The sequence below is a fragment of the Rattus norvegicus genome, chromosome 8 (assembly GCF_036323735.1).
Source record: "Rattus norvegicus strain BN/NHsdMcwi chromosome 8, GRCr8, whole genome shotgun sequence".
NCBI classification, from domain to species: domain Eukaryota; kingdom Metazoa; phylum Chordata; class Mammalia; order Rodentia; family Muridae; genus Rattus; species Rattus norvegicus.
In genome coordinates this window covers 113,679,019-113,704,414 of record NC_086026.1, presented here as the reverse complement: position 1 = coordinate 113,704,414, position 25,396 = coordinate 113,679,019, and the positions used below count along the sequence as shown (strand labels likewise).

Sequence of the window (25,396 nt, the reverse complement as noted above, 5' to 3'; positions counted from 1 at the left end):
ATTTGCATTTTTAATACCAATTTTATCTTACTGATCTTTTGGCATTGTTTGTGTGGGCTAGTTAACATTCTGAGCACATGATCAAAAATATTTGAGTTGGGAAGATGAACTAATTATAATTTTTAAATCATTTATTTTGTATTATTAACATGCATACTGCTTGGTCTGCATAATAGTTTATGAAGGAAACAGTGGTTCAGCTTTGTGGCTGTCTATCCATTGAAACAAATAATATCAGTGGTAAGTGGTCTGTGCCTTTGTTAAACTGACTGGCCAATCCTGAAGAGATCCATGTCTCTCTTGATAGGATGTCCTTGGGGCCTGAATGCTATTAATGCTGTGTGTTGAGTTAGTGGTAGCCTTTGGTTAATGTTGACTAGTATGTTTTGTTGTTGTTTTGGTACATGTGACTTTTTTTTCAGTTTAGGGATTTCCTTTTTTACTTAGGATTTTTACCTTCTAATTTTATACATACATTTTTATGAGGAATTATTATTTTTTATAAAGATTTATTTACTTAATATATATGAGTACACTGTAGCTGTCTTCAGACACAGAAGAGGGCATTGGATCCCATTACAGATGGTTGTGAGTCACCATGTGGTTGCTGGGAATTGAACTCAGGATCTCTGGAAGAGCAGTCAGTGCTCTTAACCGCTGAGCCATCTCTCCAGCTCCAGAGGTATTATTCTTTACTAGTATGAAATTTATATTATTATCATTCTAAACTGTTATCCATTTACATGAAAGGGAGTGAATTTAGTAACGGTGCTGTGTTTGTTTCTTTAGTTTGTTGCTTCTTAAGCTGGGCCCTTACTGGGCCTTACTATTTAGCTCTCCAGCTCCCACCTGAGCCTCCTGAGAGTCTAGTTACAGACCAGCACCACCAATGCCTGCTGGAAATGCCTCTGATTTCTAATGAGAAGTTTTAAGAATTGATTTATTGTAAACACTAAACTTTGAATTATTTTGTACGTAAGTCAGTTTGTGTTAGTTTTTCTGATGGTGCATAGAGTTAAAATTTGTAAACATTCCCATACATAGCCAGTAAATTTTATTTCAAATAGAATTTTGTTACAGATTAACCTTCATCTTACCTCTATTCATTTAATACTATGAGTCTATTTTCTGGCTCTACCTGATTTGCCACACTACTTCCACATTGTTAATTGAAGCCACTCAGTGCTCTGGCCTTGATACACTGAGCATTAGGGTTTTCATGTCTGAATATGTATGGTTATACTTAGAGCAAGTGCCCAGGGCCACAACAGCCTTTAAGGATTGTTGGAGATCATCTCCCCTTCCAATTGCAAATCTTACATAAGTACCTACCTCTGGGTCAGGGCCCTGCGCTCTAAGGGTCTACAACCGTCTAACATTGGACTTGTAAGCTTAGAAACGCAGCTGGCTCTTCTGCTGCAGAGTGAAGATGAGTTATATCGGTGACGGTCTTGTGGAATTTGTAATAGATACAGCTTGCCAGATTTAGGTTCATAGTCTCCTTTTTATATTTTCATCTTAATTTTTTTTTCTTTTTACAATTAAATTCAGGACAAAAACCACATGGTGAGTTAAGCCCTTTACGTGTGTGAAGTGTGCTGAACTGGCGTGTGGTGTTGTCTTGACTTGCTTTGGTGTTTCCGCCGGACTTTACATTGCCTGGATGTAACGCTGCTTCCTTCCCTGTTGGCCGCTTCAGTGCACTTGTGCCTCTTGGCTTTGGCAGTGGTGTAATAACAGAAATTTTTTACACTTGTTACATATTTCACGAATTTTTATTAGTTGCATGTAAATATTTGAAGCAAGTCAGTTTTTGACTTGTAAATTTTACTGGTGATCACTTTAAAGATTTCAAGCCTTGGCGTTGAAACAGTAATTTTTGGTTATATGATGATATTTGAGCATCTATAAGAACCAATGCTAGCAAACGATTGCTATGATTAATGTGGTGGACTGTTTTGCTAAGCTAGTTTCTGTGAATCTGATGAGATTGATGCTCCTCACGTGGTAGGGTAATGTCCTGCTGCCAGCTCTGAGGACTCTGTTTGGTGGCCGTGGAGACTGCTATGTAGTATATTTGTTTTCTTTTCCAGAACATAAATCAAAAGCCAGTAGTTCTTCGAAAGAGAAGACAGAGAATAAAAATAGAAGCGAACTGGGATCTCTTCTATTACAGGTAAGCTTGAGGCCTCTCCTCCAGCCTTGGTAAGCTGGCTGTTGATGCTGGAGGAACCAGGATGGATTGTCTCAGGCTGGGATTACTCTTACTCTGTCAAGATGGGTTCCATTGACACGCTCCTAAAGTGAAGGCAGTCAGCCATCTGAGTTGTTATCCTGAGAATTGTATCAAGGCTTAGAGACGGCTGCACAAGATGTTTCCTGTGGCGTAGAGTTAGCCGCACACCTGCCTTCAGCTCTTAGAAATGGGGTCTTGACGAGGTGGGTGACAGAGGCCTAAACCAGACCAGTAGCTCATGGCAGTGGACATCTGCATGGAAAGATGTGTGTACAAAAGGAGTGCTGTGTGACACACTGACACACTGCAGCTCCCATTGCAAGGGTTTTTTTATTTTTTTCATTTTTCTTTTTTTCTTTGTGGGGGGGGGTGTTACAAAGGCAAGGGACAGGGAAATAAGTGGGTTTGGAGTGCATGATATAAAATTCACAAAGAATCAACAAAAAGTTAAAAAAAAAAAAAAGAGGTGAATGCTAAAGCCCAAGAAGATTTGTGAGAAACAACGGGTACCAGTACCCTCAGATACTCTGCAGCCTTCCGAACACTGACCCAGAGAAGCACAGTCAGGGAGACAAGTGCATGCTTTGTGAAAGTTCTCCAGGGTGACAGAGTGTCCATCGGTCTGAGGTGACGTAGTGTGAAAGCACCCACACTACATGCATCTTCAACTGTGTAAACTGTAGGACATCCTCGAGTGGATGCTTTGGTTCTTATTCCTTGAAAACATGAAGCCCTGACGTGACGCTTGCTAAGGGGCTGCTGACTGGTGAATAGCAGGTGTAAAGTCCCCACCCGGGTTTAGATTTTGTCCACATTCGCTCTAACGCCATCTCCAGCAGTTCTGCAGAGCCCTTGGTCATCTGGAAGTGCCACACAGGTTGTCATCCCACACAGCTCGAAGTTGGATATTGGCAATATTGTTTTCTAATTTGAATTTTTGTTAGCTACAGATAACTTAAATTGAACTATCCATGTTTAAATTTCATACAACTGTATGTAATCTTTAAGTTCAGTTTCTCACCATTTTTATTGAAAACTTCCAAAATAAAAGAATTTTATAGTGATTGTGTGTTTATTATAAAGTTTTATTCTGCTTGCTTAATACAGATTTTATTTTTTCTTGGCAAGGTTTAATAATCTTGTGCTTTTCTTGCTTGTTATAAATAAGATGCAGTACAGGCTGTTGGTAGATTTGAGAAATGCTTGTTTCCTACAGTTTCCTGATTGCATGTGTGTTTAGGTTTAGTCAAGACCATGCTAGATCGAACCTTATTTGGAATTTTAAAACACGAGAAGAGCTGAAAGATACCCTTGAGTCTGAGATGAGGACATTTAACATCGATAGGGAGCTGGGCAGCGCCAGTGTCATCTCCTGGAACCACCATGAGTTTGAGGTACAGCTTTGTCTTCATACCATATAACCCAAAAGAGTGAAAGCATGTGCTGTCTTCCAAAGGACATTTTAAAATATCTATATAGCCATGTCGTTATCTTTCCCAATGTAATATACCAGAAAATATTGAGGAATTTTAATCTTTGAGACAAAAAAGTCAAAAAATGTTATTCAACATTACACCTAAGGATCCTTCATGAGTTTGAATAACTTTGACGTGTGCTTTCAGATCATTTGGCATGTTTCCCCCATACCTGGGAGTTTAGATTTGTTCTTTACTGGAATGTAGATGTTCAAATTATGATTTGCCTCTGGTTGCTGCTTTGTTAAAATAATTGATGTGAAGAGTAGAAAACATACATGGTAGGTAACCTTGTGTTTGAGTGTTAGGTGTATGAGTAGGACCTGTGTGCGTGTGCAGTCGTGTGCCGCATGTTCTTTTACTTATTCATGGAACATGATACTGACCCATAACATGAGAGCCATCTTGTTTGGTATTAAGCATGCTCAGGGCTGTTTGCAACAAAGCAGAGTAACCCAGCACCATACTTCTCAGAGGATATCCTCATTGCTAAGGGACGCATGATTGTATGTAATTGAAACCCGAGTAACAGATTCATTGATTATACACACAATCCTGCTGTCTTTGATCTTTAACCCTGCTTCTAAAGTATGTAATTTAAATGTACTCATCCTCTCCTGGAAATTTTTTCTATACTTCAGTTTGAGGCACTTGCAGTCTCCTGAGTTTCCTTTACTGTCGATTCTTTTCAATTTTCTCTAATCCTCTCTCCTCTTCTGTGTGACCACAGGCTGGCCTGGTGTCTTAGAAGTCCAGTTGCTATAATGAAACACCATAACCAAAAGCACACTGGGGAGGAAAGGGTGATCTGGCTTACACTTCCCTTTGTAGTCCACCATGGAAGGAAGTCAGGACAGGAACTGAGGGCTAGAACCTGGAGTCAGGAGTTCATGCAAAGACCATGGAGGGGTGCTGCTTACTGGCTTCTTGTTCCTCAAGGCTTGCTCAGCCTGCTTTCCTATAGAACCCATAACCACCAGCCAAGTAATGGGACCACCTGCAATGGGCTGGCCTTCCCCCAGACAATCACTAGTTGATAAAATGCCCTAGAGACTTACCTACAGCCCCAACTTATGGAGGCATTTTCTCAAGGATCCCTCCTCTCAGATGACTTCAGCTTACATCAAGTTACATAAAACTAGCCAGCACCCCTGAGGGATTAGTTCTTGGTCCTTTTTATTCATATTCATTGCCTTGATTCATCATCTCGTGATTTTTGTTGCTCTTGTGTTTTCCTCCCACCCCCCATTTGCCAAAAGCTCGTCAGATTTTTGTCTTCAGCTTCGGCTTTCTTTCCTAGATGACTTCATCCTTAAGTTGAGTTTCTCCAGAGTTATGCTATTGTTCTTCCTGCTTGTCTTGTCGTCTTGTGATCTTAGCAAGTCTTATTGTCTGACCTTCAGAGTTATCTAGCGCTCCACCATCCATTGGGCTGTATGAGCATCACTGCCCTCACCTTCACCCCTGTACTCTGTAACCTGACCCCTGTACACAGAGACAGGGTCATCAGAGTGCTGGAGATAGAGCTCAGTGCTGAAGTGCTGGCCTGGCATGTGTGAGGCCCTAGGTTCAATTCCCAGCTTGCAGCAAAACACAGGTGTGAGTGGACTGTATAATTGCTCAGGCCTTGGTGTGCCTGGGGCTTGTCACCTGTGTACTATTAACCTGCGTTCTTGAAGTGACTCACCTGCGTGCCCTCCAACCAGAGTGCTTTGCTCTCATCCTAACTCGTGCTTCTCCTCACTCTTGCTTCCACTTACATGAACTTCCCGGAAACACCACATGGTCCTAACCCAAAGTCTCTCTATGTAATGCTAGCCTCTGCCTAAAATAAATCTTTTTTCCTGAAAGGCCTCATAGTTTGTCTTCTCATCTCCTTCAGGTCTTTTCCTCAATGCCATCATCTGACAGGACTTCCCTGTCTGTCCTGTAACAGCACAGTCCCTCACACTTACACATGTGCTCTGTGCGTTCCCTTTCCTATCCACTTCCTGCTTCACTATCACCCAAAATTATGTACATGGAGTTCAGTTTTCAGAACTACTTAAGATATATTCTTCTCTGTTCCTTTACAACTTCATGCACACACACACACACACACACACACACACACACACACAATATATTTGAAACCTCTTCATACCCCACTGCCACCACCAACTACTCCCAGATGGACCCTCACAACTTCATTCCTAATTATAGTTTCCATCCTGGCTCTCCTGGAACTCACTCTGTAGACCAGGTGTGGCCTCGAACTCAGACATCTGACTGCCTCTGCCTCCTGAATGCTGGAATTAAAGCATGTAACTGGCGAAGTCCAATTAGTGCTGCCCCATATGTGCTTGGGTGTGAGGCCATCCACTGGAGCTTGGTCAGCCTACGAAGGGCCACACCCTACAGTACCTGATGTTCCCTTCTGAGCAACCATAACTGTAGCTCTTCAGCCAGATATAGGGTTCCCCTTGACATATGCTTGAATGTTGACTGGCTTGGTCTTATGAAGGCAGCCACAGCTGTGTTGAGTTCATGATTGCACAGGTCCTCTATACCCAGAAGACACTGTTCCATTCTGCTCCTCCTCAACTTTCAGCTCTCACAATCTTTCTGCTTCCTATTCTTCAATGTCCCCAGAGCCTTAAGGGGGAAGAATGTAATATAGATGTTCCCTTTAGGTCTGAACATTCCAAAGATACTTGTTCTCTGCACTTTGACTAGTAGTGAGTCTATGTTAATTACCATATGCTACACAAATTCTCTTCAATAAGGACTAGGAGCTGCATTCATCTGTGGGGACACAGATACATGCTTGAGATTTATTTAATTTTAAATTTTTATGTGTTTAGGTGTAGGCTGATGTGAGTTTATGTGCACCATGTGCATGTGCCTACAGAGGCCAGAAGAGGCCTCTGGGACTGCAGTAAAAACTGCCTGATGTAGGTGCTGGGGACTGAACCCAGTCCTCTGCAAGAACCGTGTGTGTTCTTAACCCCTGAGCTACCCCTCCAGTTCCTGGAATTGTATACTTAGAAGGCAGTGTGATACTCATGTGTGGGACCTGTGATCCTTGGCTAGAACCACTGTACCAGTCATAAGTTTCCTCCTATAGAGCAGCCTTACATCTAAGCAGCACTCTTTTTTTTTTTTTTTCCTTTTTCTTTTTTTTTTTTTCGGAGCTGGGGACCGAACCCAGGGCCTTGCGCTTGCTAGGCAAGTGCTCTACCACTGAGCTAAATCCCCAACCCCCAAGCAGCACTCTTTTTAACAACTTCTAAATCCCCAGTGTACAGAAGAGAGTAGTGCCAGCATGTATGTCTGTGTACATGTGTACAGTGTCTTTGTAGGCCAGAAGTGGGCAGTGAATCCCTTCAGACTAGAGGTACAGCTGGAAACAGCCGTATGAGGTTCCACAAGATGGATGCTCAGTAATAGAAATTTGAGTACATTGAATATTCAGAATCTGCTGAAGAAAAGGAAAGTGGATATAAAATACTAATGTACATTTTTTAAAGCAGTTGTTTTAGGCTTTGTATAGAGAATTTTGATAATATGATCAGGGAATTAATTTTTACAGCTATCCATAATTCTTTCTGTGTGATAAGCAGCCTAGGTTGTGAGGGTCCTGGTACTCTTCCAGAGTCTGATCCTGGGGTTTTCCCTCACATATCACCTCCCCTGACAGTCAGATGTGCTTACCATGTTGATACCATGCTTTGACATGTTGTCCAGGCGTGAAGGACGAGCTGAAGCAGCGTTTGTGAGGCAGGCAGGCAGGCAGGCAGGCAGGCAGGCAGGCAGGCAGGGCTGCAGGGAAGACTGTCCCGTTGTGTACAACTGAGAGGCCTTGCATAGCATGTCACAGTGTAGGAGTAATGGAGGCAGGGAGATGGCTCAGTGGTAAACACTTGCCATGCAGGCGTGAGGATGGACATTCAGACTCCCAGCACCCACATGAAAATGTTCACTGTGTCACTAGTGCGATAGCACTGGCTGGTCTTCAGAGGTTAGTTCCTAGAACCTCATATAGCTGTTTCCAGCTGTACCTCCAGTCTGAAGGGATTCATTGCCCCCTTCTGGCCTACAAAAACATTGCACACATGCACACAAACGTACATGCTAGCAAAATAGTCATACATATAAAAAAAAACATAAGGGGGGCGGGGGCATTGCAAGCATGGCAGCACAGGTCTGCACCTCCATTGTTGGTCAGGGACATGTGGAAACAGGCAGATCCTGTAGCTCTAGGAACAGCCGGTCTAGACAAGATGGTAAATTCCATAAAGTGGAGGCCTATAGAGGGTTATACCCAATGTTGACCTCTGGCCATTACATGTGCTTGGATACACACACACACACACACACACACACTTACCTGTTGTGTTTGTTTTTAAATGATAAACCCAACCAGGCATGGTGATGCACGCCTTTAATCGCAGCACTTAGGAGGCAGAGACAGACGGATCTCTTGAGTTCAAGACCAGCTCTGGTCTACAGAGCAAGCGAGTTCCAAAACAGCCAGGGTTACACAAAGAAACCCTGTCTTGAAATATCAAAAAGAAAGAAAACAAATGTTAAACCGTGAATAGGAAAATGTGTTATAATCTAACTGGGGTTTGTATTTGTTAATAAGGTTAAATATGAGTGCCTGGCAGAGGAAATCAAAATAGGAGACTATTACTTGAGATTGTTGTTGGAGGAGGATGAGAATGAAGAAAGCGGATCAATAAAAAGATCGTGAGTCTCTTCGTATCTCCATGGATTATTGTCGCTGTTTGTTTCTTGGTTGTTTCTACTGAATCTCTTTTTAAATCTAGGTATGAATTCTTCAATGAGCTCTACCACCGCTTCCTGCTCACTCCCAAAGTTAACATGAAGTGTTTGTGTTTACAAGCCCTTGCCATCGTTTACGGCAGATGCCATGAAGACATAGGGCCCTTCACAGATACGAGATACATCATCGGGATGTTAGAGAGGGTAAGGACGCTGGGGGGAGGGGTGCTGGTAGAGAGCATCACAGCTAAGCAGATGGCATTGTCACAGTGACTTTTGCATGAGTCTCTCTGTAGTATCTATTACAGTTATTTCAGTTGAAGTAGAGGCATAGGACAGTAACAAAGGGGTTGTTACAGTTTTACAAAGTTTATTCATCTGTTTCTCAGCCCTTGATTTTGAGCATCTTTGCCAACTTGAAGTATAGGTGAGAGTAAGCGCTGTGTAATAGAAATAGTGACTCCTAGAGTTGAATCTTTGGGTTTTCATTTTGGAAAAAAGTCATAAATGTTTCTGACATACTAAATTTCAAAATGTGAAGACAGTGAAGTTGCTTAGAACACCAGTGATTTTAAAAAGGAAATATGTTGGGCTGGAGAGATGACTCAGCCGTTAAGAGCACTGACTGCTCTTCCAGAGGTCGTGAGTTCAATTCCCAGCAACCACATGGTGGCTCACAACCATTTGTAATGGGATCCAATGCCCTCTTCTGGTGTGTCTGAGAACAGCTACAGTGTACTCACATACATGAAATAAATAAGTAAATCTTTTTTTAAAAAAAGGAAATATGTTAGCTGATATTTTATTTTATTCAGCACTGGGTGTGGTGAACTGAGTGGGATGCACTTGGTGCAGAGCGTGCCCTTCATTCTTGCATTAGTCTTTATGTTCTTCCATTTTAACCATTTAAATGCTAACACACTGTGTGGAAGAGAGCCATTTCACCAGTTTTCAGCATAGCCATCCATGATTGTTGTCAACCCTGAGCCATCACTTTCTGTAGCATTCATGAGGCAAGCAGCACAGCCAGGGTGCAAACCCTGTCGCTAGCACTAACCCGAGCACACCACTGAGTTCTTTGTTCTCTTTAGTGTGTGTGTGCGTTGGTTTGGGAGGGGTCTGGTGATCAGGATCTTTCTCAGTGGCCTTGGCTGGCTGCAAACTTAGTCTAGCTGGCTTTGAACTTAGGATCTTCTTGTTTCAGCCTTCCAAATGCTAGAATGAGAGCCTGCACCACTCTGTCTATTGTGCAGTCCAGAATCCTAACTGGAGGACTCAGCACACTGTGCTCTAAGCACACGCCTTTCCCTATTTACTGATGTTCATTTTAGTGAACACCATTTGCCACGTCCAAGGGTCTCACTTCATGGCTCCTCAAAGCTGGTATAGGAGCCTCTATAATGACTTACGAATATCTTCCCCTCTGGGAAATTAGATAAGTGCTACAAAAGTTCATGTAATAGAAAACACTTAAGATTGGAGTAATTGACAGGCAGACAGCTATAATTGTCTCTTTAGTGTTTCAGAGCTGACATTTCGTAGGAGCTATCAGTTGATTTTGGGAAGCTGTTTCTGGATCTCTTATCTGTTGTTGACAAAGTTGTCATTTATTTCATTAGTGCACTGATAAACTTGAACGGGATAGACTGATCCTCTTCCTGAACAAGCTGATCCTTAATAAGGTACAGTATTCTCTGTAACTACACTGTCATTTCTAAGGCATGTGTCCAAGCACTGCTAACCCAGAGGTGGTTCTTTAGATGAGAAAACTGAGTTTATAGGGGGAATGGTTTGCCAGTTTTCCTGTGTGTTCTGTCCTGGTGTTCAGGTGCTAAGTGAAGCCTAGTCCTTTCCATTTACAGAAACAGACAGGAGGTGCCGGAGGTGTGGCTCAGGCCAACTTACCCATTGTGTGTGCAACCACATAAGTTGGAACATGAGAGAGTTTTTAATGTACCATTTATTTCTGGTTATTGGACAACCTGTTTACCAATGGGCAGGATAATTGTAGGACTAGGGTTTACCATGCCACTCTGTCTTATTGAGGGAGGGAAGTGCTTACTCAGACCACATTTAAGTGGAAATTCTTACGAGAATGCAATAGGTTACAGCACCTATTGAAGAGAAGGCTTTAGATTATGCAATGTGCTTTCCTCTTTCAGAAAAACGTTAAAGATCTCATGGACTCCAACGGCATTAGAATCCTCGTGGACCTGCTCACTCTCGCACATCTCCATGTGAGCCGAGCCACAGTCCCCTTGCAAGTACGTTCGCTCTCTAGCTTCTCGAGCTTTGTGTTCTTCGGATACAGTGTTAGAATCACTAGTCTCTTAGAAATCTGCAAATGGGTTTATGTCCATAGCCAGTAAAACATTTCTCTAGTAATTACAGTAGCGTGAATACTGGGAGATTAATGCATGCCAGAAAAGGAATCACTACCCCCAGAATCAGTTTTGTTACTTGGTAACATATATCTTTTATGGTAAAGTGGCTTGGCTTTAATACAATGTGACCTTTCAGTTGATTTTATTGGATTCCTACTGGAGCATCGTCATTGACAAACATCAAGAATATGTTTTGCCCTAAGGCCACTGGGGGCATTATTCAAACCACACATAGGACAAAGCCAGTAGGCTCTCTCTGGTACTTTATTTAAAAAGAGATCTATATTTTAGCCTATTTGATGTTTTATGTTTTTAAATATAATTTAGAACATTTTTCTGGTTCAAGATATTTATGACAAAAAAGCCTTTTAAATATTTTAGAATGGGACATTTTGGGGTTCAGGTATGACTAATAAAATCACAGCACTTATTAAATCCCATTATAGTATACTAAGTACTGTTCTGAATACAGTCACACTCTGAACCCCTCAGTGGCCCTGTGTGGTGGTCACCATCACGTTTCTGTTTTGCAGCACAGAATCTGAGGAGCAGAGAGCCCAAGAACATTGCCACAGTCACCTGAAAGCTCAGAGCCAGTTAGAGCCAAGAAGCTAATTTTTGCTTTATTTACAGTTTATTTAGCCATTTTGTTTTATTTACATTTTAACTCTGAAAGCTGATCATTGCAGGGGTATTTAGAGACCATGGTACACAAAACTTATATAAAAACTCTAACCTCCCAAAATATTAAAAAACTGTAAGAATTATCAGTGTTGCTGAGAGAAAATTATTTTAAAAATGTAGTTTTTCTAATTTTAATTAGTTCTGTCTGTGATTCTAGAATTTGGCAGCATTCTGAGCTAAGAAAGTAGTTGGCGGTGCTCTACCCAGATAGGCAGCTTGTATTACAGTCACAGGGAAGGGGGTGGCTAGAGGTTGGAGGTGAGTAAGACACCGACTACCCTCTTCCGCCTTACTTGAGGATGTGTAAGCGGTTGGGTGTCCATGAATGACTAAAGCTACGACAGGCTGAGGCTCCACTGCTTGCACAGGACTAGATTAGGAAATGCTTCCATTGGAGTGTGGGGCTTCCACCTGAGTGTGTGGGGCAGCGTTCTCTCGGAGAGCAGTGTAGGGAGGGGGTGGGAAGGTTTAACCTGTGCTGCTCTTCTGACTCCGACCCTAGCTGCTTACTGAAACTCAGTTTGTTCCCCTTTCCCAAAACTCTAAGATGTTGGGTATCATAGTTTCAGGTTCATATTTGTTCATTATATAATTATTTACAGTATTCTTTGCTACTGAAATTTTAGTGCCTTGGGAATTTATTAATGGCCATAGGGAAGATAGGTATCCTTAAATTTAGATAGATGAGTGAATTTAGGAATTTGTTTGTTTATTAAAAAAAAATATCTTGGGCTGTTCCTTGGGCATTTGATCCTATTTCTGAAGGAATTTAAAAGAAAAAGTTGAGGCCAAAATTTGGTGCTGAGTAGGTTGTTTTATGGCATCTGCCTCAGAGATAACTGAACTTTCCTCTACCGCAGAGCAATGTGATCGAGGCTTCCCCAGATATGAAGCGGGAGAGTGAGAAGGAGTGGTATTTTGGCAACGCAGACAAAGAAAGGAGTGGGCCGTATGGATTTCATGAGGTGTGTACTGTACAAACTTCTTGTCATCTCTACTCTGTTGTTCTCTTTGAAAAAGACTCTTGCAGACTTGACAGATACCAACAACCCAGAAGAACAGCATCGTATCTGGCAGGTTTTGCCTTCTATGCCCTCTAATTTAGCATTCCTACAGATGTGCAGCGTTTTCTTTAGACACTGTTTTCATTCATGGATATGTAAGTGTTTGTAAATGTCAGTGTATACATAGCACACGTACACGCAGGTGATGGGTATCAGACACCCAGACTGGAGGGATATGTTTTTATGAGCCACCTAATGTGAGTGCTGGGAACTGAGTCCTCTGGCAGAGCAGGAGTCCCTCTTATCTTCAGAGCCATCTCTCCAGCCCCAAGAAGTGCAGTGTCTTTAAACTGGTTTCTATGTTCAGTACCAGTATAACTCTGTTTCCTCCTACAGAATTTGGTGACTTAAGGTTCTAGAGATGCACGTCTGTGTTCAGAATGATATGTCGAATCTTGTAAGGCAGTTGTCACAGGACTGTCAGGAGCAGTGTTGAGTTTTCAATAAATTACTGTCCCAATTATATACATATGGTACTGAATAAGTTTGGTACCAAATAGATTTTTAACAGTATGGGGTAGGGTCAGAAAGTGTTGATCCTGCCTGTGCTGATGTTTTACTCTGATCTGAGCTGCTTACTGAAGCCCCAGCTCCCTCCCCTAAAACTTTAATATGTTGAGCATCATAGTTTCAGGCTTCCCATGGTATGATCAGGCTTTTACTATGTACGAAAGCTCAGAGAATAATATCCGATCATTCTGGAAGCAAGAGCGTCCTCTTTCACCAGTGTTTGACCCTGCCCTCCCTCTTCAGCTCAGTCAGGATTTGACCAAAACAGATTTAAGAGAGCCAAGCCTTCTCCTACATAAGTTGGTTATTGTCCACTGTGCATTTCCCAGTGGTCTTTGTACTCTTTTGTTGACCAATTGAGTGCTTATTCTTACATTACTAGTCAAAAGTGGGTTTCTGAAAAGCTACTGCAAGACCTTGTGTATCCCTAGGATATTTGCTGTGCTGCACATTGCTGTCTCATAGCGATTGTTTTTCTTTATGCACCGTACCGATATAGAAAACATTGGCAAATGTTTCATTTGATATTGTGTTTGTAATAATGATGCCTTCAATCAATTAAGATGCAAGAATTATGGGCCAAAGGAATGTTGAATGCAAAAACCAGATGTTGGGCTCAAGGCATGGATGGATGGCGACCGCTCCAGGCGATACCTCAGCTTAAGTGGTGCCTGTTAGCCAGTGGGCAGGCCGTTCTGAATGAAACTGACCTTGCTACCTTAATACTGAACATGTTGATCACAATGTGTGGATATTTCCCGAGCAGGTACAGTGTCATTAATATTTTTATGACTAACGGGACTCTTAGATTTCCTCACCCCCTCCACCCCATTGTGTGGATATGTACTCTGTAATGTCTCAGGTTACTATAGCGGTCTTAACAGAGGTGTCCTATGTGACTTGTAATACTGCTTCCTTGAAACAGTTATAAAGAAATAGTCAGCAAGTTATATCAATGTGGTAAAAACTGAAAACAACCTTTTCTGGGTGATACCCAATAATCTTCCACCATTTGTGTTAACTCTAGCAGTGGTAACAATCACAATATTTATATGGGTTGGGTAGGAATGGTGGGAAGCAGCTATTTGTAGTCCAAGTCAGAGGTGGGAGCCAGGTCCTGATGTGCCAGGCTAGCCAGGCCTGCTGCTGAGGATGGGGTGATGATCAGCCCAGAGCTCACCTCACAGGACCATGCACACGAGGATCAGTTTCCTGTAACCAGCACATTTGTCACCTTTACCTAGAATATTTTAGTCTTCATGAAATATTTGTACACACATCATTTTGTTTTAATGCTATTGTAAAGCTATCTGATAGAAATTACTAGAAAATACATATAACACTCTGTTCAGCGACAGATCTTTAAAAATCAGATTAGATTCAAAACCATACAGTTAATACTTAGAAATAGTAGTGCATTAGTTAAAGCTGTATTTGAAGAGTACTGACCATCATGAACTAAGGTTTAAGTGTATTTGACAAAGCTTGATGGGACCTTTGGGGGACTGTCCACACAGTGTGCTAGACAACACCAAGTTAATCAATTAAATAATAAATAAGAGTCTTTGGCTCTTCTAGGGTACTGTTTTTCAAGGAAATCTTATGGAAGGAAATGAAGTCATATTAAACAGCCAGTAGATTTAAACCAAATACCTAATCATGTTCCCAGCTGTATGAGAGCTTAGTCTTCATTTACAAAAGAGGAAGGTAACTTGCTTCATGCCTAGTAGAATGCCATATGCTCTGAATATACAACTTCCAGTAAATACATTAAATGTTGACTCTAGAAAATATTTTCTAGGGATCAGGACAATGCCATCATTCGCCCTTTACCCAGAGTGAAAAGACTGCTGTCAGATAGCACCTGCCTTCCCCATCTCATCCAGGTGGGTCACTCGTGTGCTACCAAGCGAGACCAGTATTGTAAAATCACAGGATTGTACTGTAGCTTTTGTCTTTATTTCATTATAATCCATTCTGTTTTCATAAAGCTGAGCTCCATGGTGCATTTGTTTTATTTATTCACTTTGTCCAGTCTTGTTTATTTTTGTGTGTATGGGTGTTGTCCTGCATATATGTCTGTGTGCCATGCGTGCCCATGCTACCCCTGGAGGCCAGAAAAGCATATCAGGTTCCCTGGATTGGGCTTGACCCCTGGTTGTGAGCTGCATTGTAGGTGCTGGGAACCAAATCCAGATCCCCTACAAGAGCAGTCCGTGTTCCTAACTGGGGAGCCATCTCCACAGCCATGGCTCTACATGCTAAATTGGGTGTTTAATCAGGGTATACTGGGGAAGATTGCATATCCAGGACCTACACATGTGATATCTTCAGATTCCAGATTCATCCAAAAGGGGTTTTATTTAGAATCTATTCTTCAGAGTCACATCACTGTGGGAACTGCAAGGCTGTTCTCCTCTGTGCTGCAGATTGACATGGAGCTGCATGGATACAGCAGCTACAGACGAGGGTGTGGTCATTTCTCTAACGGGTGCAGCACACCTCACCGGGGTTTTCCTAAGGGTTTGACTGTTGTTATCTGAAAGGTTTTTTGGTTTGTTTGTGCTATGTTCTGTTTTGTTTTTGAGTAACCACTTCAGGACTTAGATATGTAGAATATCCTAAGATTTCCCTTCTTTCTGCATTGTGCTGATCTTCTGGAATTTACAGTACCTACACCCAAGACTAGCATAAGCTTTAGAGATTTTTTTTTTTCTTTTTCTTTTTTTTTTTTCAGAGCTGGGGACCGAACCCAGGGCCTTGCGGTTGCTAGGCAAGCGCTCTACCACTGAGCTAAATCCCCAACCCCCAGCTTTAGAGATTTTAAGTGAACTCCCTGTCTACTTCTTACTCCATTCTTAGAAGTATGCATTCATTTTCCACTAGCAATAATAGACCTTATTATTTGTAGTGATAATTTTTGTCATTTTACATTGAGAGTGATAGTTTATATGTTCTTACATTTATGCGTTACATTATATGGAAATCACTGATTTCTGAACTTGAAAACGTAGTTAACACCTTTTTTATTTATTTGACCAGCTTTTGTTATTTAAGCGTCAGCATACGTTTTAGTTACCTTTCTATTGCTGTAGAGAGACACCGTGACCAAGGCAACTCTTATAAAAGCGACCATCAAATCGGGGCTGGCTTACAGTTTCAGAAGTATCGTCCATTATCAGCATGGCAGGAGCATGGCAGCAGGCAGGCTGGTGCTGGACAGTTAAGCTGAGAGCTACATCCTGATCCCATCAGGGAGAGGAAACTGGGCCTTTGAAACATTATAACCCACCCCTAGTGACACACTTCCTCCAGCACAGTCACTCCTAATCTAATTCTGTTAAAGAATTTTACTCCCTGGTGACTAAGCAGTCAGATTAAGGAGCCCACGGAGGCCATGTATTCAAGCACCAGAGTGTGTTCATACATATGCCTTCATACTGTGGACATCTGTTCCGATTTCTAAGTGAAAGTGCACTGTACGTTTTTTAACTATGACCAGTCAATCCCAGAAGATCAAGCGAGTATGTATCTGAGGTAATGGCAAAAGAAAGGGGTTTGTGTTCATTGGACCCTGTCAACATGAAGATATAGTACCCAGAAAATCATCTCCCTAACATGCTCCAATGTTGAAAGGTAAAAAGTAAATGCAAGAAGCATTAGATTTGAGGTCAAGATGGTTGAAAAATGTTTAAGCATTGTCTGTGTAGAATGAAACTTGGTCAATGAAGGGTATCTATTTTGATTAACAAAACTTTTTGTGGTACCTGAAGAAAAAGGGAAAATGTGGTGAATTTAGCCCCCATCCCTCATAAGAAATGTTCTCATCTGAAGCTCACCATGTAAACCTGGCTTGTCCTGAACTCAGAGCTCTGCCTGCCTCTGCTTCCTGAGTGCTGGGATTAAGGCGTGTGCCACCATGCCCAGCTAAGCCTAGCATCTTCTGATGTTATATCTGCCTGTTTATTTTATACTGGGTTCAAAATATTTCTTAAAAGTACTTTTTCCTGTAGTTTTTTCCTCTGTAGGAATACTTTATCTTGCTGGAACACAGGTAACTTAGGAAGTTTTCTAAGCACTGTGCCCTGCTTACATAGGGCCCTGTGTCATGTAGGATGCTCACTGCATTGACCATGACAACACAGCTTAAGGATTCAGTGAGTGGTATAGTGCACAGTGAGTGGATGTCCTCGGCTTCCTGGTGCAGGATAACTTGAAATACTCTGTTGTTGATTGATAATGTAAGGCAAAACTCAAGATTTGCTGTTTCCCTATACTAATCTCAAGCTACATCTGTCCTTAACATTTGAGAAAATCCTGTATAATTGCCCTTGATTATTCCTTCCTAAACCCCATCACAGAGTAGAACAATGTGACTGCCTTGTTAAACAGATATGACATAAAGCAAGAGAAATTTAAGAGAGAAACTTAAAAGATTCTCTCTCACAACTGAGTCTAGACTATTGGTCTGTCGCCAAGAGCCAGTCCTTACATTACCCTCTGTCCTCATCTCACCTCAGCTATCTGCCTGTCAGTGGAGCCAACGCTTACAACCCTACATTATATGATGGTTGCGGTTTTACTAGTAGCAATTGACTCCAAATTTGGGATTCTTTGGAAGCAAGTATTTATTGAAAATTGAAATCTCACCATTATTGTGTAAATAAGTAAAACTAAAATGGCTTAGCACACATTAGAGCCGTTATGCTGAGATCTTTGTGAGCCTGTGTGTAGTCAGTGGCCTGAGGTGGCCGTTGTCTTTCAGAACTGTGGTAGTGGCAGCCTCTGAGCTGCACGTTAGCCCTGCTCTTCATCATTTCTGTTGTTCTCCTCGAGTCCAGTGTCCTTCAGAGAGGTTTTCATAGTTTCACGTACTTGACACTAATGTAACACAGACACACACATGCTCATGGGTGTGCGTGCGTGCGTGTACGTGTGTGTCCGTGTCTGCACAGAAACACACATATAGACAACACATACATGTACAAGAGAAATACTCTCAAACAAGCAACCTTGCTTGTAACAATATAACAAAACTAGCTTAGGACACATTCGGGCTTTTACCTGACCATATTTTGATCGGTTCTCAACAGTTTACTACATTACTATCTGCAGTAAATGTATAATGAGCCCTTTCCAAATCTGTTTCCAGTCTGGTATAAGTTTATTGAATCCCATGGGTGTAAGAAATGATAACCTCAGCATAACTTACCAAACAACATTTTATTTGCTTTTTCAGTTACTGCTGACCTTTGACCCTATCCTTGTTGAGAAGGTTGCTATCTTGTTACATCACATTATGCAAGATAACCCACAGTTACCTCGCCTCTATCTCAGTGGAGTGTTCTTCTTCATCATGATGTATACAGGTTCCAACGTGCTTCCTGTTGCCCGGTAAGACTATGAAGACACCCTGTCTTAAATTACTTCAGTTATATGTGGGTGCACTCAAGAGGGATTTTTGTAGCATTGCTTTTTCATTATATTCATTATCTTAATTAAAATATCTAAAAATTTGAAAAGTAGAAGAAAAAGTGGGAAATTACTCAGAATTGCACTAGTTTATTAGAACTAGTATTTGAAATTTATTTTACTATATGTATATATTTAATATAAATACATTTATATGTTATACATGGAGTTTTATATTTTGCTGTCTAAAATGAATATTTTTATATTACTATGTAATCTTAAGATGATCATCAAGATCTTTATGGCACATTTTATGCCTTCCATTAATCAGATATTAATTTGGGAACATGGATTCCCAAAAAATTGGGATATGGATTCCAAAAAGTTGCCCTTTTAACTATTTTTTACCATTTTAAAATTTAATAATAGTCCAGTCTTTAGAAACCTAAAGACTGGGTTGGGGATTTAGCTCAGTGGTAGAGCGCTTGCAAGGCCCTGGGTTCGGTCCTCAGCTCCACAAAAAAAAAAAAAAAGAAAAAAAGAAAAAGAAAGAAACCTTAAGACTAAAACTTAATCGGTTTCTGTATCTGAAAGATACTCAATTTTTCTTTCTAGGTTTTTGAAATATACACACACCAAACAGGCTTTCAAGTCTGAGGAGGTAAGCACAGTGACTGACCCTGAGGCGCTGTCTCGCTCTCACTAGGTGTGTGTGGGTCCTGGTTATCAGTGCAGAGAGCGGGCACCACGTTTAGTGATTTGTTCACACTCTTTGCAGTATACCTTATTTTCATTTTAAGCAGTCTTAACCTTTTTATACTTAGACTGAAATCACAACTGTGGATTACCCCTGATTGCCTTTGGCGGTTTTTATAAAGATTTAGTCATAAACTTGACATTTCTTCAGATTCATTACAGAGAGACGTCATTGCCATGTAGTGATTGGCAGGTGTTTCACATGTGCTAGATGTTTACTAGAGCATTTAATTTTTAGAGTTTACCCAAAGCTAGCTATTGAAGAGCATTGCACTGCTTCAGTGTTAGACACTAGATAGCAATGAAGGCTTCATAGCATAGCCTGCAGTAGCCACTGAAGGCCTGAGAGTAACAAGTTTGCCTGGCACTATTGGAGAGAAACAGATAGTGGCAGCCTTTTACTTCAGACAGAAAAAGGTAAACTAAGTAGTAAGAATAGAAATAGTGATACTTAATAGTATATCTAATATAGAAATATAGATAGAACAGAATGGTCTTTAGTGATCGAGAGACGTAGTGATACTTAATACAGTATTGGTCATTTGGGCATCCTTTCTCCTTTACTTCTGTGCATCAGTAGATAGGTAATATCTTAAAACAAAACAGCTGGGCATGAAAGTTGTGTGTGTGCCTGTGTGTGTGCTCTCCTGTGCACCTGTGTGGAGGCCAGAGGTCAACCAGAGTTGCCCAGCCACCTCGGTTTTTGAGACAAGCCGTCTCACTGAACCTGAAGACTGAGGTTTTGCCTGGGCTGGCTCCTCGGTGAGCTCCAGGGATCTGTCTGTCCTCGTGTCTTTGTGCCATCTCCCCCCATTCCCAGTGCTGGGGTCACAGCTCATGCTGCCCACTATGATAAGGGTTCTGGTCATCTAAATTAAAATCGTCATGCTTGTGTAGGAAGCACATAACGTTAGTAGATGTCTCCCAAGATCCTGAAAACTATTATTTCAGAAATTATTCACTTAAATATTTTGAAAATATTTAAAAATTACAGCAATATTTTTTATATGTAGGAATTACCAAATAACAGAACTCTAGAAAGCAGAACAGCAGATTTTTTCCCAGCAGTTTAACAGTAAATTTATTATTGTTAGTAAAAAGTCTGAAAAGGCTCTCCTTTGAATTCGTTTCTACACCGAGTGGTAAATGCTTGCTTTCCATTTCTAGTGCTATCCTGTAGAAGGAGAACATGTAATCTAGATAGAGGGAAGAAAGGCATTTATGTTCGTTAGGACCATCCTAAGAAAAAGAGTTTTAAAATAAAGCATGTTAAATTGTGAGACAGATTTAGACTTCTTGATCCAGTTGGTTGTAATTATGTTAAAGTGAACCCACTTATGTCCCTTAAATTCCATGCACATTGTTTGAGAGCAGCCTCTTAGGATCTGAGTTTCAGGCCAATGACATGCGATGGCTGAGCAGGTAAAGGTGCTTGCTGCCAGACAAGGGAGCTGAGCTGAGTCTCCATGGCCATGTGGTGGAAGGTAAGAAAGAGCCTTCTTCTGCAAGTTGTTCTCTGACACACACACACACACACACACACACACACACACACACACACACACACACACACCTACCCACCCCTAAATAATTCTCAGAAGGGGCTAGACTTGGTTTTGAAAGCAGCAGGTATGGATAGGAAGTGTAACAGTTGGGATAGTATGAGGCAGATAATGGCTGTCTGGATGTCTCTGTAGCTCTTCCTTGTTGTCCATCCCTGTTATCCATGGCCACAGGTTGGCTCATCGTCCTTACTCCTGTGTGGTGATGCAGGTGAGCCCTGAGACCGAGAAGGCTGCTGCAAAGCTGGTTGTTACTACTGTCCTTGGTGTCACATTTCACTGTGTTCCTCCAACTCCCTGGAGAACAGAAGTGGTTGGTTCTAGTTGGGCACTGTTTTTGTATGTTTGTTTGTGAGTTTTGAGACAAGGGCTCTCTATTACATCCCTGGCTGCCTGGCCTTGAACTCACAGAGATCTATCTTCCTCAGTTCTGGAAGTGCTGGGATTAAAGTGTGCCCCACCATGTTTGGCCTTGTGCTCCTTTCTTGAAATGCTCGAATTATTCACTTGTCAAAGTCTTTAAAGGTAATTTTATTCTAAATACATTTATCCATTTTTGTTGCTTTTTAAGAGTAAAGGACAAGATATTTTTCAGAGAAGTATACTTGGACACATTCTTCCTGAAGCAATGGTTTGCTACCTAGAAAATTATGAACCTGAGAAGTTCTCTGAGATTTTCCTCGGTGAATTTGACACTCCAGAAGCAATCTGGAGCAGTGAGATGAGGTAAGTGCTGGCTGTGGTTGTGTCACATTTGTTGCTGGTCACCTGGCCTGCCTTCCAGTTGCAAAGAGACTTCTTACCAGTTCCTTCAGGTTCCTGTTCAACTAATAGGCTTTAACGAGGCCTGGAGTGTTGCTGATGGGAGTTGATAATTACTGTTAATAGAGCTTCTGTAAAAAGTATGGTCTGTTATCCTAATGGCAGTGCAATTAAGACACAGCTTTTGGGTTCTTGGAAGTAGGCCTGTGCCCCACAAATGTTGCCTGCGTTCATAGAATGGATCAAACTAGAGATGCCCACAGGAATTTTGATTCAATGTTTTCTAGCAAGCATGTCTTGAATTACAAGGAAAGACTTGCCTTGGGGGAAGCCTATGAAAACACAGAAAAAGGCAAGACACAGAAATGCATGACAGTATGGCATACACCTCACCTGTACACGGGAGACCTGGCTATTTTTAGGTCCAGGGTGATGGCTGCCTTTTGGAAGCCCTCACCTCTCCGAGTCATTCAGTTCTCAGACCAGCAGTATGGCGAAATGCTCTGAGCAGCATTAATTTCATTTTATAGTTGAGTGATTCTGAATATTTATGTAATTTCCTTGCATGATTACCCATGTTTCTTGTTAAGTAAAATAATCCTTCCGAGTGCCTGAGTGGAAGCTTCTGTGATTGTAGGCGCCTCATGATCGAGAAGATTGCTGCCCATCTTGCTGACTTCACACCTCGCCTGCAGAGCAATACAAGAGCACTTTATCAATATTGCCCCATCCCGGTTATCAATTATCCACAACTAGAAAATGAACTATTTTGTAATATTTATTACCTCAAACAACTTTGTGATACACTCCGCTTTCCAGATTGGCCAATTAAAGACCCAGTAAGTTCAGTTTGTTCCTTCTTAAACTGCAAAAATAATTGTCAACCCTTCTGAATGTGTTTTCTTCCTGTGATAAGAAGGACAGTGGCTTTAGATACAGTGCTGCAGCCTGCAGTTTGCCCCTGCTTGGGAGGGTCCCGCTGGAGACTCTTGTCTCGGAGAGCGTGAGAGGGGCAGACACATTGTGGGGGCTGGGGGGGCAGATGGACAGACAGACAGAGGAACGCTCTGCTGTCTCCTCAGCAACATTACTGAGTAGTTTGCTATACATTATACATTTTGGGTAGATTTTGAACTCTGGAAGGTATTTAAAATTTTACAGTTTTTATCTTTTATGACTAAGACAACTTTCACTCCCTGGCTCTATGAGACATTGATTTTACCAAGCCTTGATTCATCTTTAAAGTGGTGGTGATAGAAACGTTAGCCGGTGTCTGCAAAGGAGATTCTAACAATTGAGTGTTCACTAAGCATAGAGCTCAGATCAGTCCTGGGGTGACTTTGGGATTCCTATAACCTGAGCCCTTGCATCTGTAGAAAGCTGGGATAAAATAGATCTGGGTGGCCATGCCTGTTACTTTTTCTGCAGCAGAACTTACCATCTAAAAGATGCAAGAATGTTTGCCATTGGTCCCACAAGTCACTGCCTCTGCACAGTGTTACAACCAAATACAGACAAGCCCAGCACTCGTTGAGATAGAACTCTACAGGATAGGAACGCTTTCAAGGTTCCTATCCTTTCATGTTCTATGGGATAGAGGTTTAATGTCAGCCCCATCATTTATTCACTGGGAAATGCTTCTTACAGAATTTTAGTGTTTTTCAGATTATAAAGAATTAGCTTTGGTATGGAACCCCTCTGTTTCCTTGTCTTTTGGAGGTTGAGGCAGGAAGGTTGCAAGACCAACCTGGCCTATATCAAGAAAAAAAAAGATTCTGACAGCCGTGTAAAGTTGTATGCTCCTTTAGCATACAGGGCTGAGATAGGTATTAGCCATTGTCTTCCCCTCCTCTGCAGCTTCCTTAGTTCTCTGTTTTACATTTGTTTGAATGTCTGCATATCAATAATATGTAGATGATCTTAAAATTTCTACAGTGTGCTTGCTTTCGGAGTACAGTTTATCTTTTACTAATTGTGAGGTTTTCTATGGTTTCTGTTAAAAGTTAACAATAGAGATACATTGGACAAGAATAAAAATAAAATTAAACAGAAGGAAATTCTGTACCTGGCTGCCAGCACTGTTAAGATTGGATAGTCTAGAAATGTTGATTTAAATAAATACATCACAAATATTATGTAAATCTAAAATTATATTTTGAATTATTTTTACTGGATAGAGATTTTTACTCCTTTGTCTTTAAGGTTAAACTTCTGAAAGACTCCCTTGACGCTTGGAAGAAGGAAGTAGAAAAGAAGCCACCTATGATGTCCATAGACGATGCTTATGAAGTGCTTAATCTGCCCGTAGGCCAGGGGCTGTGAGTTACTTCAGTATTATAGTAGTGGATGTCTGCTTCAGCTTAAGACATTAATATCAAGGATGCCATTTTAGAGAGCCATGCTTACTGATACACCAGACCTGTGAGGTCATCTGGAACCCTAGGCACTGACTTTGTTGACATTACAGACTTACTGACCACATTACATCTCCTGTTCTTGTTGGAACCATTGCATTTTATTACTTGAACTGTTCTGTGCAGTGGGCCTAGCCCTCACCAGGCACACGGCTCTCATGCACACACTCGAATCCCACTTCCTCCCACAGTGTAGGCTGTGCTTGGGGAAGGTCTGCTGGAAGCATGTCTACCCAGGACACTACATTCAGATAAGGAGCATTCCTGGGACGTTTATAGTACTCACTGCACACGGTAGAAGAAAGTGGCTTGCTTTTAGAGAACAGAATGTCATTGTAAAGATTTCCTACTTACTGAGACAGTAACAAGAATGTAGTTTATAGTGGCATTTGACAAATTGTTGCATTTTAAAATATACTTCTTATTTTACCAAATCCCAAATATAATTCTGTAATTTTTTAAATAGATAATATTAAAACTATATTGTAAACAATTAAATTTTATAAGTTAAACTTTGCTTAGTGAACTTTTAGCTTTTATTTCACCCATAAAGATAACATAAAAATATAATCTTACTTAAATCTTTACTGGATTTAATTGGATGCCTAATGTATGGTTAGTAATACAGTTCCTGACATGCGGAGGTGAGAGCATCAACAAACATCACGTAGGTGATCGTATGAGTCCTTTCACATGTGCCTTACTGTCTTTACAAACACTTTCCTTCTTCCAGGCACGACGAAAGCAAGATTAGAAAAGCTTACTTCAGACTCGCACAGAAGTACCACCCGGATAAGAACCCAGAAGGAAGGGTATGTGCTGCCTCATCCCAGTACTCCGTAAGAGCAGGCTTAGCCACAGCTGCGGCTCTCTCTGTGTAGAGTTAACTCTAATGTCTAACTTATAATAGTAATAGGTAGATAGATTTTATTTAACGTCTAACATATAATCATGATGGATAAACTGTCTGTCCTCTCCATACAGCTTAAATAATGTTCATGGGGTTTAGGTGTCCCTTTGGTTCTTTTTCTTTTTTGTTATTGTTGTTTTTTGTTTTATCTTTGTTTTTTTTCCGGAGACAGGGTTTCTCTTGGCAGTTCTGGAACTCACTCTGTAGACTAAACTGGCCTTGAACTTTTGATCCGACCGCCTTTGCCTCCCAAGTGCTGGGATTAAAGGTGTATGTCACCACTGCCTGGCTGATACCCAAATTCTTACCCTAAGTGAAGAATTAGGAAATCAGACATATACAGTATTTCTGAGAAGGAAGGTTTGATGTGGAAAAGATGCTGCTTGTGTGAATGTAAACATTTTAAAAGTTAAAGGTCTGGTCGGCTTTTAGGCTAGTTTTTGTTTTGATTTAGTTTTAG

General features: G+C 41.2%; 1 protein-coding gene across 5 annotated transcripts in view; it reads left to right on the top strand.

Moving 5' to 3' along the window:
- The window catches only part of Dnajc13 (DnaJ heat shock protein family (Hsp40) member C13), a 109,532-nt gene that overhangs the window by 51,690 nt on the left and 32,446 nt on the right, over nt 1-25,396 (top strand). For 4 of the 5 annotated variants that reach the window (XR_010053994.1, XM_063265807.1, XM_039081778.2 and 1 more), the window contains 15 exons: nt 2,094-2,176; nt 3,453-3,630; nt 8,339-8,442; nt 8,523-8,682; nt 10,098-10,160; nt 10,641-10,742; nt 12,407-12,511; nt 13,684-13,886; nt 14,922-15,006; nt 18,360-18,514; nt 19,148-19,193; nt 21,422-21,576; nt 22,250-22,451; nt 23,815-23,930; nt 24,760-24,838. Coding sequence is in view for 4 of the 5 variants with exons in the window: in XM_063265807.1 (XP_063121877.1) it covers nt 2,094-2,176; nt 3,453-3,630; nt 8,339-8,442; nt 8,523-8,682; nt 10,098-10,160; nt 10,641-10,742; nt 12,407-12,511; nt 13,684-13,886; nt 14,922-15,006; nt 18,360-18,514; nt 19,148-19,193; nt 21,422-21,576; nt 22,250-22,451; nt 23,815-23,930; nt 24,760-24,838 (1,836 nt within the window). In the remaining variant the exon portion in view is untranslated. The remainder of the gene's footprint in view (nt 1-2,093; nt 2,177-3,452; nt 3,631-8,338; nt 8,443-8,522; nt 8,683-10,097; nt 10,161-10,640; nt 10,743-12,406; nt 12,512-13,683; nt 13,887-14,921; nt 15,007-18,359; nt 18,515-19,147; nt 19,194-21,421; nt 21,577-22,249; nt 22,452-23,814; nt 23,931-24,759; nt 24,839-25,396) is intronic. The other variant, NM_001108776.3, reaches the window with a different exon arrangement.